Source organism: Mus pahari, chromosome 12 (assembly GCF_900095145.1).
Source record: "Mus pahari chromosome 12, PAHARI_EIJ_v1.1, whole genome shotgun sequence".
In the NCBI taxonomy this organism is placed as follows: Eukaryota; Metazoa; Chordata; class Mammalia; order Rodentia; family Muridae; genus Mus; species Mus pahari.
The window spans coordinates 223,807-235,927 of record NC_034601.1 but is presented as its reverse complement, the minus strand read 5'-3'; the positions used below and the strand labels follow the sequence as shown (position 1 = coordinate 235,927).

Genomic DNA, 12,121 nt, shown 5'->3' with positions numbered 1-12,121 from the left:
GAACTCAGAGATCCGCCTGCTTCTGCTTCCTAGTGCTGGAATTAAAGGCATGAGCCACTGCCACCCAGGCTAGGTACTTTTTTTTTTTTTTTAACTTACCTCTGGAGGTTGCCATAACTGAGTGAAACCCAGCTAATTCCTTAGCGAAACATAGGAAGTTCATTTTGCTATTCCCCTATTACAGACCAAGCATTTCAGCCTATGTGCCTGTCATTTCAGACTTCAGGTACCTCTATGCTCCTGCAGTTCTGTCCTACCGGGTCTTAACTATGTGTGTGTCTGTGTGAGGCTACGTGCTTGTGAGTGCAGGTGCTCCAGGAAGCCACAGACTGTATCAGATGCCTTGGAGCTGGTGCTGATAGGTGGCTGTGGTAGGACTGAGCTTCTGGAGGAGCAGCAGGGTCTGCTCTGAGCCATCGCTCCTGCTCCAATGTTCTGTTTTCTCAGGCTTAGAAGGACTGAGCCTTTCATACATGTTTACAATGAATTATGATCACATACACTGCCTCCTCTTTTCTGCTCTCCCCCAAACATACTCCTGTCCTAATTTCATGTCTTTTTTGTTTGATAATCCACTAAGTCCATATGTACATGGGTTGGTTACCCACTGGAGCATGGGACACATACCAGTGGGAACACCCTAAAAAAAGGAAAAAGGGAAGAAGACTCTCTGTCTTGAAGCAGCTATTAACTGCCAATAGCACCTCAGTACAGCAGGGCCCAGAGGTCATCTCCTCTATTTATGTGGGGATTTTGGCTGTCTTGATCGTATGTGATGGAGGCTTACTTGGCCGGCTCAGGACTGGGTTACAGGTCACGGTAGAGCTTAAGGCTCTAAGTCCCACCCCTAGTACTACCAACCAGAGCCAACCAGACAACAACAAAATCTCCCAGAAGAGCCAGTCCAATCTGACTCTCACGCGTGCACCTTCCCTGACCCCTCCGGAGGACGCTTGCACCTTCTTACTTTGGGTTCCCAACCCTCTAGCACCCCTGACACTTTACGCACCTTGCATGCAGATGCTAAGACTCATTCATCTCAGAACTATTGTTAGCATGACAGCTGAAAACCATAACTGCTCAATAAAAACTTAGTGAAAAAAATCTGCACCTATGTACCTATGGCAAAATGATTCCATGGTCATGGCCAAATAGACACCATGTACCAAGGTACGGGGTTCCAAACCCACCTTTTATTAGTTACTGAGCCTGGGTCTTTATCCTCGTGGCCTCCTGAGTGGCCGTAACCGTGTCATCACAGCAGTATTACACTATCTACATTACAGTCTCTCTGTTTCTGCCACACATCCACAGCATGGAGATGTGGCACTGCTCAAATACCAGCGGCACTGCTGACACACAATCAGGGTCCCTGCTGAACAGTGAGCTCCAAACCAGCCAGAGACTCGGTCTCAGAAAGCAGGAATTTAGGGACCCTGTTTAGTCACACCAGAATGTGGACCTCTGAAGTCTTTCCCCAACTATCAAGCCTCTAATATGGCAGCTGCACCCTTCCCCAAAAACAGACTGGTAAAGAGGAAATTTTACATTTCAGTCTTCATGATTTCCACTGTTAGCCCTCTGGGTTTGTTTTAGATTTATGTATGTCACATGTTTTACATGTGCCCACAGGAGTCATCACATGCCCTGGAACTGGAGTTAAGAACTCTAGTTTTCCACATAAGTAGGAAGCACTTTTTTTTTGGGGGGGGGGTGAGGTTCGAGACAGGGTTTCTCTGTGTAGCCCTGGCTGTCCTGGAACTCACTCTGTAGACCAGGCTGGTCTCGAACTCAGAAACCTGCCTGCCTCTGCCTCCCAAGTGCTGGGATTAAAGGCATGTGCCACCACGCCCGGCTCAGGAAGCACTTTTAAATGAGCCATCTCTCCAGTCCTGTGATGGCAATAGCAACAACCAAAACAAACCAAAAGAGCATCTAGCTAGGGGTGGCCTAGCCAGGGGTGGCCTAGCCAGGGGTGGCCTGGGCCCATGCACAGAAGGACAGAGACAGGAAGTTTAAGTCAACCTGCTCTTTAGGAAAGTTCATGGCAGAGGCAGATGGATCTCTTCGAGTTTAAGGCCAACTTGGTCTATATAGTGAATTCTAGGACAGTCAGGGCTACAAATGAGACCCTGCCTCAAAAAACAAACAGAGAGCCGGGCATGGTGGTGCATGTCTTTAATCCCAGCACTCGGGAGGCAGAGGCAGGCGGATTTCTGAGTTCGAGGCAAGCCTGGTCTACAAAGTGAGTTCCAGGACAGCCAGGGCTACACCCTGTCTCAAAAAAAAACCAACCAACCAACCAACCAAACAAAAATGTTCAATAATGACAAATGCTAGTTTATATATGTAATAGGTATAAGTTAAAAAATAATGCTTTCAAGTAATGTTTAATTATATAAAAATATAGGGCTGGTGAGATGGCTCAGCAGGTAAGAGTACCCGACTGCTCTTCCAAAGGTCCTAAGTTCAAATCCCAGTAACCACATGGTGGCTCACAACCATCCGTAACAAGATCTGACTCCCTCTTCTGGAATGTCTGAAGACAGCTACAGTGTACTTACATATAATAATAATAATAATAATAATAATATATATATATATATACATATATATACATATATATACATATATATACATATACATATATATACATATATATACATATACATACATATATATATATATATAGTGTTGAATACATTTAAAATCGCATCTATTTGTATGAGGAGTCGTGTGTGGGTGCTAGCATGCCTGTGCTGATGTCAGAAGACAACTGGTGGGAGCAAGTTCCCTCTTTGTACCATCTGAGCTCCTTTCCCACTAAGTCATCTCACATTTCACATTTGGTACAGTTTATGGAGAGGTAAGTAGCTTTTGAAATCTTCTATGTGTGGTGTATGCACGGGCCTAGGGAGATGGTCTAGTGCGGATGTTCACCTTCTATACAAGCATGAGAACTTAAGTTTGGATCCCAGAACCTACATAAAACAGGTGGCGTGACAGAGTGGAATGCTGCACGCCTTTAATCATAGCAGTGTAGAGGCAGAGTGATGCACATCTCTTTGAGTTCAATGCCAGCCTGATCTGCATAGAAAGTTCCAAATCAACCAGGGGTACACAGTAAGACCTTGACTCAAAAACAAAACAATAACAGCAAAAATATAGGCGTGGCTACACATACCTGTAACCCCAGCACTGTGTATGTACCAAGAGCTTGTTGGCTATCCAGCCTAGCTGAACGACAGCTAGCTTCAGTTCAGGGAGTGACTGTTTCAAGCACTAAGGCAGAAAGTAATCGGGAAGACACCTGATGTCCTCCTCTGACTTCTACATGCATGGGCAGGGGAACCTCTGAACTCACAGATGAATCTCTGTGAGTTCAAGGCCAGCCTGGTCTGCACAGGGGTTCTAGACTAGGCCCTGTCTCATAAATTAAACAAATAAGAAATGCCAGTTGGGCCGAGGATACAATTCAGCTGATACCAGTCTGCCATGCAAGCATGAGGGGGTAAGTGCAGTCCAAAGCCCTTAGTGTGCGCTTGTAATCCTGGGAAGTGGGAGATAAGACGAGCCGGCCGACTGTCTAGTCAGTCCAGGATAATCGATGAGCTCCCAGGCCCTAGTCAAAGACCCATCCCTACACCCTCCCAAAGGTAGACAGCTCCTGAGGACCAAGCAGAGCTTGTCCTTTGGCCTTCACACACATGCCTCCCAGCACAAGCACACACGCCTGCTAGCATGAGTAGGTAGCAGTAGCAGTTGGAGCTACACTTGTTGAGGCAGCCGGGCTGGGGGACTATGATGGTGGCATGTAATTTGAAGTGAATCTGCCTCCCAGAACAACACTGGCCCTCTGAGAGAAAACAAAACATTCATCATCTGGAGCCTCTCTGTGGCCTGATCATCAAGGAAAACTAATTTAATAAGAACAGCAGCCAAGATTTATGTGGTATCAGTCTGTATTTCTCCTCAAAGGATTTTCTTGTAGATTTGAATTACTAAGAACACAGGTATGGGGATCCCAAGTGTTAGGAGACAGACAAAAGAAAATCTTTGTTGGGGTTTCAGTAATGGTTAAGCCCAGATGGTGTAGTGAACAAAACACATGTTACCTTTCCTTCCTGCCGAGTCCCTGTGTACCTACACATCTGAGGCTCTTAATCTACCTGGGTCTCTTGGCAAGAAGGTCAGAAGTCATTGTCACTTTCATCCAAGGGCTCGGGTTTTCGGACCCTTCTACTGGGCTTAGCTGGTGAGAGAGCAATGCTTTCATCTTCCAAATCATCATCATCTTCCTCATCATCTTCCATGTCAATTTCACTGTCCTCCGAGTCTTCCTGAAGCAAAGAGATGGCAAATGTAACTGAGGTGCTAGCTCACACTGACAGCTTGTCCTCAGACCCCACTTTACCCTGGCAAGTACAATGACCAGCAATGCTCATATGGTGGAGGTTTGTGGGGACACAGCACACTGCTAGCTGAACGAGTCCACTAGCCTGAGACTATAACTAGTAACTCTTTACGCAGGGCTGTTGAGCTGGGGTTGGCTTTCCATGGATGTCTTAGGAACACCCTTAACTTGTGCTAAGGAGCCTATATGCTGCATGGTTCCTGCAGTCCAGAGACCCAGTGCAGGAGAAAGGGAGGCCTATTCCAGGTGGAGGTGGAAAGCAGTACAGATGTGGGTAAGAGGGCAAGGTGAAGGGTGTGCAGCTCCTTCATGGTATGGATCCAGGGAGCACCAACTCGGGCTGTCATTCTTACAAGTCCTGTGTTCCATGTGTATAGACTGAGATGGCTGGTCACTCAATCTAGACTATTCCTGAGTGGTCATACATGTTAGAATTCTCTTCTTTAAAGACCTGCCACCTTCTACAGCTACTCTGCTGTGTCTGTCTCCTTTCTAGCAGAAACTCTTGAGAAGGCCAGACCTACTGTGGTACAAGCCTACAATTTTAGCATTCCAGAGGCTAAGGCACAGTGAAAAAAAAGAAAGGATAACCTCCCTGGGTAAAGTACTCAAGCGTCCCCATGTACTCCCTCCATTGCCTAAACACAGCAAGCTACCCCACAGCCCCAATCACTCTTATGAAGACCGAAAAGACTCCGATCCAGGGAGCACAGTCCTGTTTCTTACATTCCAAACTTTCATTTCAACTGGCTACTCCATAACGCATGTTGATGCCTAATAGGCCACACACCCGAGAATGTCTAAAACAAAATTCCTGATCCACCTTTTCAGCCTCCTCCTCATCTCTGTCTCAGAAAGTTAAAGCCCTGTGCTTTTAGTCAGTTACACCACAACTGAAGCAGTGTGCATGCTCTCTTCATCACACTGGTGCAATCAGTAAGAAAACCAGATGGGCCTGACTTTGGAAACACCCAGACTCGCAGCACTTCTCAACAGCAATGTCCTCACGTCCTCAGGATACAAGGCCCTCCCCTCCAGTCTACACAGCTGCACTCGCTGCCCGTCTCTCCTGGGCTGACAACGGCAACATCCCCATCTTACGAGGTGCTCATCAAACCCACACAGGTCCACATTGCCTGTGCTGTCTCTTATCACTCTCAGCCCAGTTCCTCCATTCTACCACTGCCTAGGCACTGAAGGTGTTCACACTCCCTGGGCCCAGGGGCTCTATCCACCCCGGCATGGCTCACCGTGTCCCTTATTCAGGCCTCTACTCCAATTTCTCATTAGAGAGGCCTTGCCTGATCATGAGAAAAAAAAAAAATCCCTTGTTTCTTACCTCCTGAACTATTTCTTCCCTAACAACCATGACTGTAGTATGTCTGCAGGACTGTTCCTAGAACATATGTGTCCCAAAGGCAAGGACTGTTTTTGTTCCCTGCTGCACTCAGGACCCGGCACTGAAAGGACTCAACAGATGCATGCTGAGCAAACACATAGAAGCCCTGTGACAGAGGGGCTGTGTGAACAAAGCTTCAATGAAATAAACAAAAGACCTGAGCCATTAAGGATGCATGAATTCTGAATAGCATGCAAGCAGGTACAACAGAAGTCAGACACACTCTCCAGGGAGCACAGGCTCCTCAGGCCAGATCCTCCGTGCTCAGCCCTAGGTAGACAGTAGTAGATGCAGCTACCTACATGTGCATCTTTGTTGTTAAAACGAAAGCTATAGCTGAGTGATTTCCCTGCCTCTAGTGGCTGTCCTAAGAACCCAAGGTTCAAGTGTCTCTGTGTCCTGCTAGGCAAGGCCAGGCACTAGCTTGCTCCTGTGAATCTAAGTAAGAACATAAGGTCCTGTTTGTCCCTGACAAGTGCTAGTGCCAGACCCCAGACATGGGCCTGTGCCTTACGAACTGACCTTGGATTAGTGTCTTTCCAGTACTTTTGCTACATGGGCCAAGTAGCACGACCAGGGACTGCAACCCAACAGGGCTCAGAGCCTGCAGTGCATATCCAGCCTGCCATTTTGAGAAGCCAGGTTTCCCTTTTTGGTTAAGCTCTCAAGCCATTTATCTATGCTGATCTCAGCCTCCTGCCAGGTGTCTCCGAGGCCCTGGTCTAGGAAAATATCTTTTCTGTGTTCCTGCTCCAGAACTGCAGAAGGGTGCTGAAGACAGGCTGGTACTGGAACATGCCCTTGGCGTCACGCTTTGTTTCTAGGTTATAATTCAGGGCCTGATGACCGTAGCCACCTTTCTCATCTTTGGTCTTGGTGTTTGAGCCTGCTCAGTACGGTAATGCAAGAGATCACCCTGCTTCTCTCACAATGGGGTCTATTCTGAGGGCTTCCTGCCTAAGAGAGGAGGCATCACCCGGAGGAGAGGACCTGCTGGCCCAGAGCAGGCCACCACACAGCAACAAACAGATGAGGTAAGCTCAGTAAACCAACCTGCTTCCTGGAGCTGGGAGTCCTGCATTTACCTAAGAGGGCTGCTGCTGCTTGCATCTTTGGGAAGTGAGAATGGAAAGAACCGTGAGAAGGTGACAGAGCAAAGAAGGGCGAAGGGTGTGCTTATTTGTGTGAAACAAGAAACAAGCTCCTAACAAGCAAGGGAGAGCCAGCCCTTCACAGTGAAGCCATGTGCTGGAACGGGCAGCTCCCTGACAGCGGGCGGCACCTGAACTAAGCTAGGAGCCCCAGACCAGGGCACAGGGGTGTTGGGAGGGCGACGGACTCACGTCTTCATCTGAGTCTCCACCTTGCATTGTGCCCACGATGCGTTTGCTGGGCCTTCCTGAGAAAACAAACCACAAATTATGAGATCCTTGGAAAATATGGCAGGAAATGGCATTTAAGACTTTTTGTCCTTGGAAAACTGGGGATATACCAACGTACACAATAACTTATGTACTTAAGTGAGCTCCAACTAATTAGAACTGCCAACAAACCGTAGTAACGTTCTGTATCACCCTTCCCTCTATTCTGAGAAACTCACTATATAGTTGAGGCTGACACTGAACTCTTTGGGTTTTTTTTTTTGTTGTTGTTGTTGTTGTTTTGTTTTGTTTTGTTTTTTTTTTTTTTGACACAGGGTTTCTCTGTGTAGCCCTGGCGGTCCTGGAACTCACTCTGTAGACCAGGCTGGCCTCGAACTTAGAAATCCGCCTGCCTCTGCCTCCCAAGTGCTGGGATTAAAGGTCTGCGCCACCACGCCCGGCTAACCTTGAACTCTTGATCTTGCCTCAGCCTCTAGAGTGCTGGGACTAAAGATGTGAACCGCCATGCTGGAGGTCTGCACTTCTACTTTGAAAGATGAGACAAAGGTGGTAAAATATTAATGTATCAGGGTGATAACATGCACATGCGATCTAAGCACTCAGGAGGAGAACCATTGGGAGCTCAGACCTAGCTTGCGCTTCATAGCGAGAATGTCACAACAGCAACAACAATAACCAAAACAATAAAACTAACATGGGCTGGCCACTAAGCCTAACTATCTGAGTTCAGTCTCCAGAATTTACATGTTAGAAGGAAAAAATTGAGTCTCACAAGTTACCTTTGGATATGTGTCCAAGTGTGCACATGAATGTGTGTACATACATAATTGAATATAATAAAAATATACAAACATTTTATGTGAAGGCTGGGGGTATAGATTAGTGGTGGGGCATTTATCTATATACTTAAAGTCATGGATTTAATTTCCAGCACCACAAAACAACCATGAAAAGAATCATGAGTATTTGAAAAACATATCCTTTGTTCCCCTGGGGATGGGCAAAGAGACCCCTTGTTGGTGGTGGTGTTCTTACATCAGTCAGGGGCAGAGCAGATGGCGGTCCTTTGTTCATCCTAGCTTCATGCCTGGCTTGGTGGTCAAAGCTGTCTTATGTCTAGGACTCATAAAAATCAAATCAAATCCAGTAGTACAGCATGGAAGGAGGAAGGCAAACCTGTGGACTGCAATGCCACCCACAGACCTGCCCTCCACCATGACATGACACTGGTGGGCCATAGACACCTGCTTGCCACCATGTCACACAGCATGGATGGAAGATGTCGCCCAGGGGCCCACCAGCCGTGCAGCCAGCCTGCAGTGGGAGCCACCACAATGAACAAGTATGTGCTGGTCAGATGGGAGGGAAAGAGACGTGGAACAGCCTGAGCATGATGAAGAGATGGGACTGGAGACTCGGGGGTGGAGAGGGTAGCTTGTTAGGAGTGGCCAGACTCACCACCTGGGGCCATGATGAGGTCCTAGCCCGAGCTGCAACTCGGCCATGTGTGAGTCCATCGCTACACAGTGGCAGAGGTTGGTGTTGGTGTCCATGACTCATATTTCCACTAGAGAACATGGGGACGCCCTGGTCAGGGCAGCAGATGGAGACCATGCAGATGTCCAGGAGCTGAGCTTAACTGGCCTGCCTCTCACTGGATGTGCTGCTCTGGAGAACCAGAGGCAGCACGTGGGAGAGGTGGACTACACCTTGCCCAGGAAGCACAGTGGAGCTGGACCTGGTGGTAGAAGTGAGTGACCCTGCCCTGAGGGCATGAGTGTAGAAGAGTTGATCCTGTCACTCATCTGCCATGGGGTGGCACAGGCACAGAAGTGATATACCCCACCTCACAAAGTTGCCTTCAGGGTCATGAGCTTGGGAGAGCTGGCCCTGACCTTCCCAACTACAGCACTGAGGAGAACAGGCCCTGTACTTCGCCTGGGCAGCACAGCAGAGCTGACCCTGGTGGCATGAGTGGGTGTGGGGTATTGGGGGGGCAGTGCATGTGAGCCAGCCCGGAGGTCGAGAACTCGGGAGAGCACCTTACCATTTGTCTACCATGAAGCAGCATAGATGCAGGGCGAAGTCTTGTCTCCTTTGCAACGCACTGAGTGTGGCAGTCAGGAGAGCTGGCCCTGCCCCTGGTCAGTTGAAGCACTAGGGAAAGTAAGCCCGGCACCTCATCTAATCAGCACAGTAGTGCTAGCCATGGTTGAGGGGCAGTGGGTGAGCAAGCCCCAAGGACAGAGTGAGGAAAAGCTAGCCCTGCTACTAGCCCTCTGCCCCTTTCCCCCTTGTCACCTAAGGTAGTCAGGAATGCCAACCGTGGGATCATGAGAGAGTGAGCTGGCCCTGCCCCTTGCTGGCTGCAGCATTCTATAGAATGGGTCCTGCATCTTGCCTGGGCAATACAGTGGAGCTGGCACTTACGGTGAAGGCACAGGTGAGCCTGTCCTGAGGGTGTGAGAGCTGGCTCAGCCCCTCACAGGCTGCAGCTTTTAGGAGAGTGGACCCTGTACCGTGACTGGGCAGCACAGAGGAGCTGGCTCTGGAGGCATGGGTGCAGGTGAGCTGGCCACTAGGGCACGAGAGCAGGAGAGCTGACCCTGCCTCCTGTTGTTGGCCTAGCCGGAGCAGTGCTGGAGAGCTAGCTAGCCCTGGTGGGGGGGATAAGGGAGAGCCAGTGGGCTGATCAGCTCAGTTTCCACCCAGACCCAGATTTAGGGCTCTGAATTGGTCCATTCCAAAATCTCTATCATTAGTGAATGGTTGGGATGCATGAAAGGGCCAGTTCTGCTGTTCCAAAGCTATGGGATCTCCATGACACAGGGCAACAGCAGGGTAAACAGGAGGGGTTCTGATGAAGATCCAATGTTGATGGTGTCACAGAAGTCAGAGACCTTGAACCAGATGAGTGACTGATTGCAATGACTATTTTCAAGAGGTGTGTGGACAGAGGGACATACTGTGGGACACACTGTGACACACTACAGCTTCCATGATGAGATGTTTCCTGTGCTTTGCTTTGTGTGTGTGTGTGTGTGTGTGTGTTTTATTGGGGGTGGGGTGGGGTGGTTGCAAGGGTGAAGGGTGGATATGAGGGGACTGGGGTGCATGATGTGAAACTCACAGAAAAGCATATCCTCTCAGTATTTGGGAAAAACATCACTGAACTCCACTGTTAGGTTAAATGCAGTAGAACTTTGTTGCTATCTATGAAACAAGAAAAATATTCCTTTTTTATGAACCAGTGTCACTTGTACTTAGATCTAGGTGGAAGCTTCAGAATGAAAATGTAACCAGGCTTCTGCAGGCTAGGTCCAGACAGTGCAGGAGGAGAGGGGCGCTGCTCAGGGTGGGCCCAGAACTGTTAGACAAGTGCAAAGTCTTACGGCATTTGCAGATCCTAGCCATAGGTTCTGGAACCGTGCTACATGATTTTACTCAGCAAGTACTTAAGCAGGATTTGGAACACTATTGTTCTCAGACTAACATTGAGCAAGTTACACAGCTTTTCTAGTGTTGGCTCCCATCTATCAAATGAGGTTTGTAAGAGGCACTTATGTAACACTTTTTCTATGTTAATTCCTTGGCCACAAGGGATAGACCTGCACTGACCAAAACAAATAGTGCAGAGAACTCAGATACAGAGGCCATTTCTGAGGTATCTGTGGGAAATCTGAAGCCACAAATGTGAACCAGCTATTCCCAGGGACACAGATAAGAGTATTACATGTGCGGGGCATAGTGCTGTATCCTGTAATCTCAATGCCTAGGAGGCAGAAGCAGGAGGATCAGGTTCAAGGTCATCTTGAGGTACATTGTGAATTCAAGACCAGCTTAGCTACATGAAGCAAACAAAAGGACTATCAGAGGCAACGCAGTTTGAGAGACAGACCCTGAAGAAGATTGGGACAGGAAGTGACAGGAAGTGTCTCCAGGGACTCTTCTCAGCACACTGTGGTTCGCAGTTCTAAGCAGCACTCACCCAAGTTTGCCCTTGGAGTTCTGAGAAACAGGCACGAGGAGCTGGGTGACAGAAGGAGTTACACTACCTTGCATGAGCACCTCCATCGCTGTCCGAGGCTTAGACATCCGTCTGTCCTCCAGCTCGCTGTCCGATTCATCATCCTCTTGGATGTCTATATCTGAGTCATCATTGCCTAGCAGGAACACACCACAAGGCAGAGTGAAAGAGCAGGCCTTCCATTACAGTGTAACCTCTCCTGCCTACTACGGCTCCAGTGCAAAGTCACCTGCCTTCCTTAGTCCTCCTTTCCCCATTAGATTTTATGAGACGCCCTGGACTTGTTCACAGGTACTTCAGGAAATGTTAATGCAGACCATAATATGCTGCATTTGCTTTGAGCAATTTTTCAAAGAGAAAAGAACATGGACCAGGTGTCTTCAAAGCATCACGACAGTCTGAGATTTTTATAAAATCAAGTAGCTGGCTGTCAAAGTGCAAGTCCGTGGTTAACGGGGGAGAGACCCACTCTGTTCTTTGTCAGGCCATGTTGCTAATTCAAGAGCCTTGATCCTAACAAAGACAGAAGTGGATGTGAAACAAGGCGGGCGGGATGGAGGTGAGGGGAGAGCCAGGCTTGGGCTGCAGAGGAAGCTGTTCTGAGAAATCGTGAAATGACATTCTTACTGGAGAAAATTCTAGAATAAAGGCATACATACGTTGATGGGGTTGTGGCTCAGTGCTAACGCATGTGCTTATTTATTTTATTATATTTTTCTGCAAAGCTCTAAGTCCAATCCTTAATACCACATATATAGACAATACTTTTCTTTTGGAAATTTTTTTTTTTTTAAATAAATTGTAGGGGGCTGGTGAGATGGCTCAGTGGTTAAGAGCACTGGCTGCTCTTCTGAAGGTCCTGAGTTCAAATCCCAGCAACCACATGGTGGCTCACAACC

At 48.1% G+C, this 12,121-nt stretch overlaps 1 protein-coding gene and 1 non-coding gene across 4 annotated transcripts in view; one reads left to right on the top strand and one right to left on the bottom strand.

Moving 5' to 3' along the window:
* Positions 1–3,950: 3,950 nt before the first annotated feature.
* The window catches only part of Cluap1 (clusterin associated protein 1), a 33,001-nt gene continuing 24,830 nt past the window's right edge, over positions 3,951–12,121 (bottom strand). For 2 of the 3 annotated variants that reach the window (XM_029544232.1, XM_021209688.2), the window contains exons 10-12: positions 11,251–11,358; positions 7,157–7,212; positions 3,951–4,340 (exon numbers count right to left, since the gene is read on the bottom strand). In XM_029544232.1, coding sequence (XP_029400092.1) covers positions 4,191–4,340; positions 7,157–7,212; positions 11,251–11,358 — 314 coding nt within the window. In that variant the 3' untranslated portion in view covers positions 3,951–4,190. Of the gene's footprint in view, positions 4,341–6,866; positions 6,924–7,156; positions 7,213–11,250; positions 11,359–12,121 lie in introns of all 3 variants that reach the window. The other variant, XM_021209687.2, reaches the window with a different exon arrangement.
* LOC115065115 lies at positions 8,181–8,324 on the top strand. Its single transcript, XR_003844918.1, has one exon. It is a non-coding gene; the product is annotated as a small nucleolar RNA SNORA48 (small nucleolar RNA).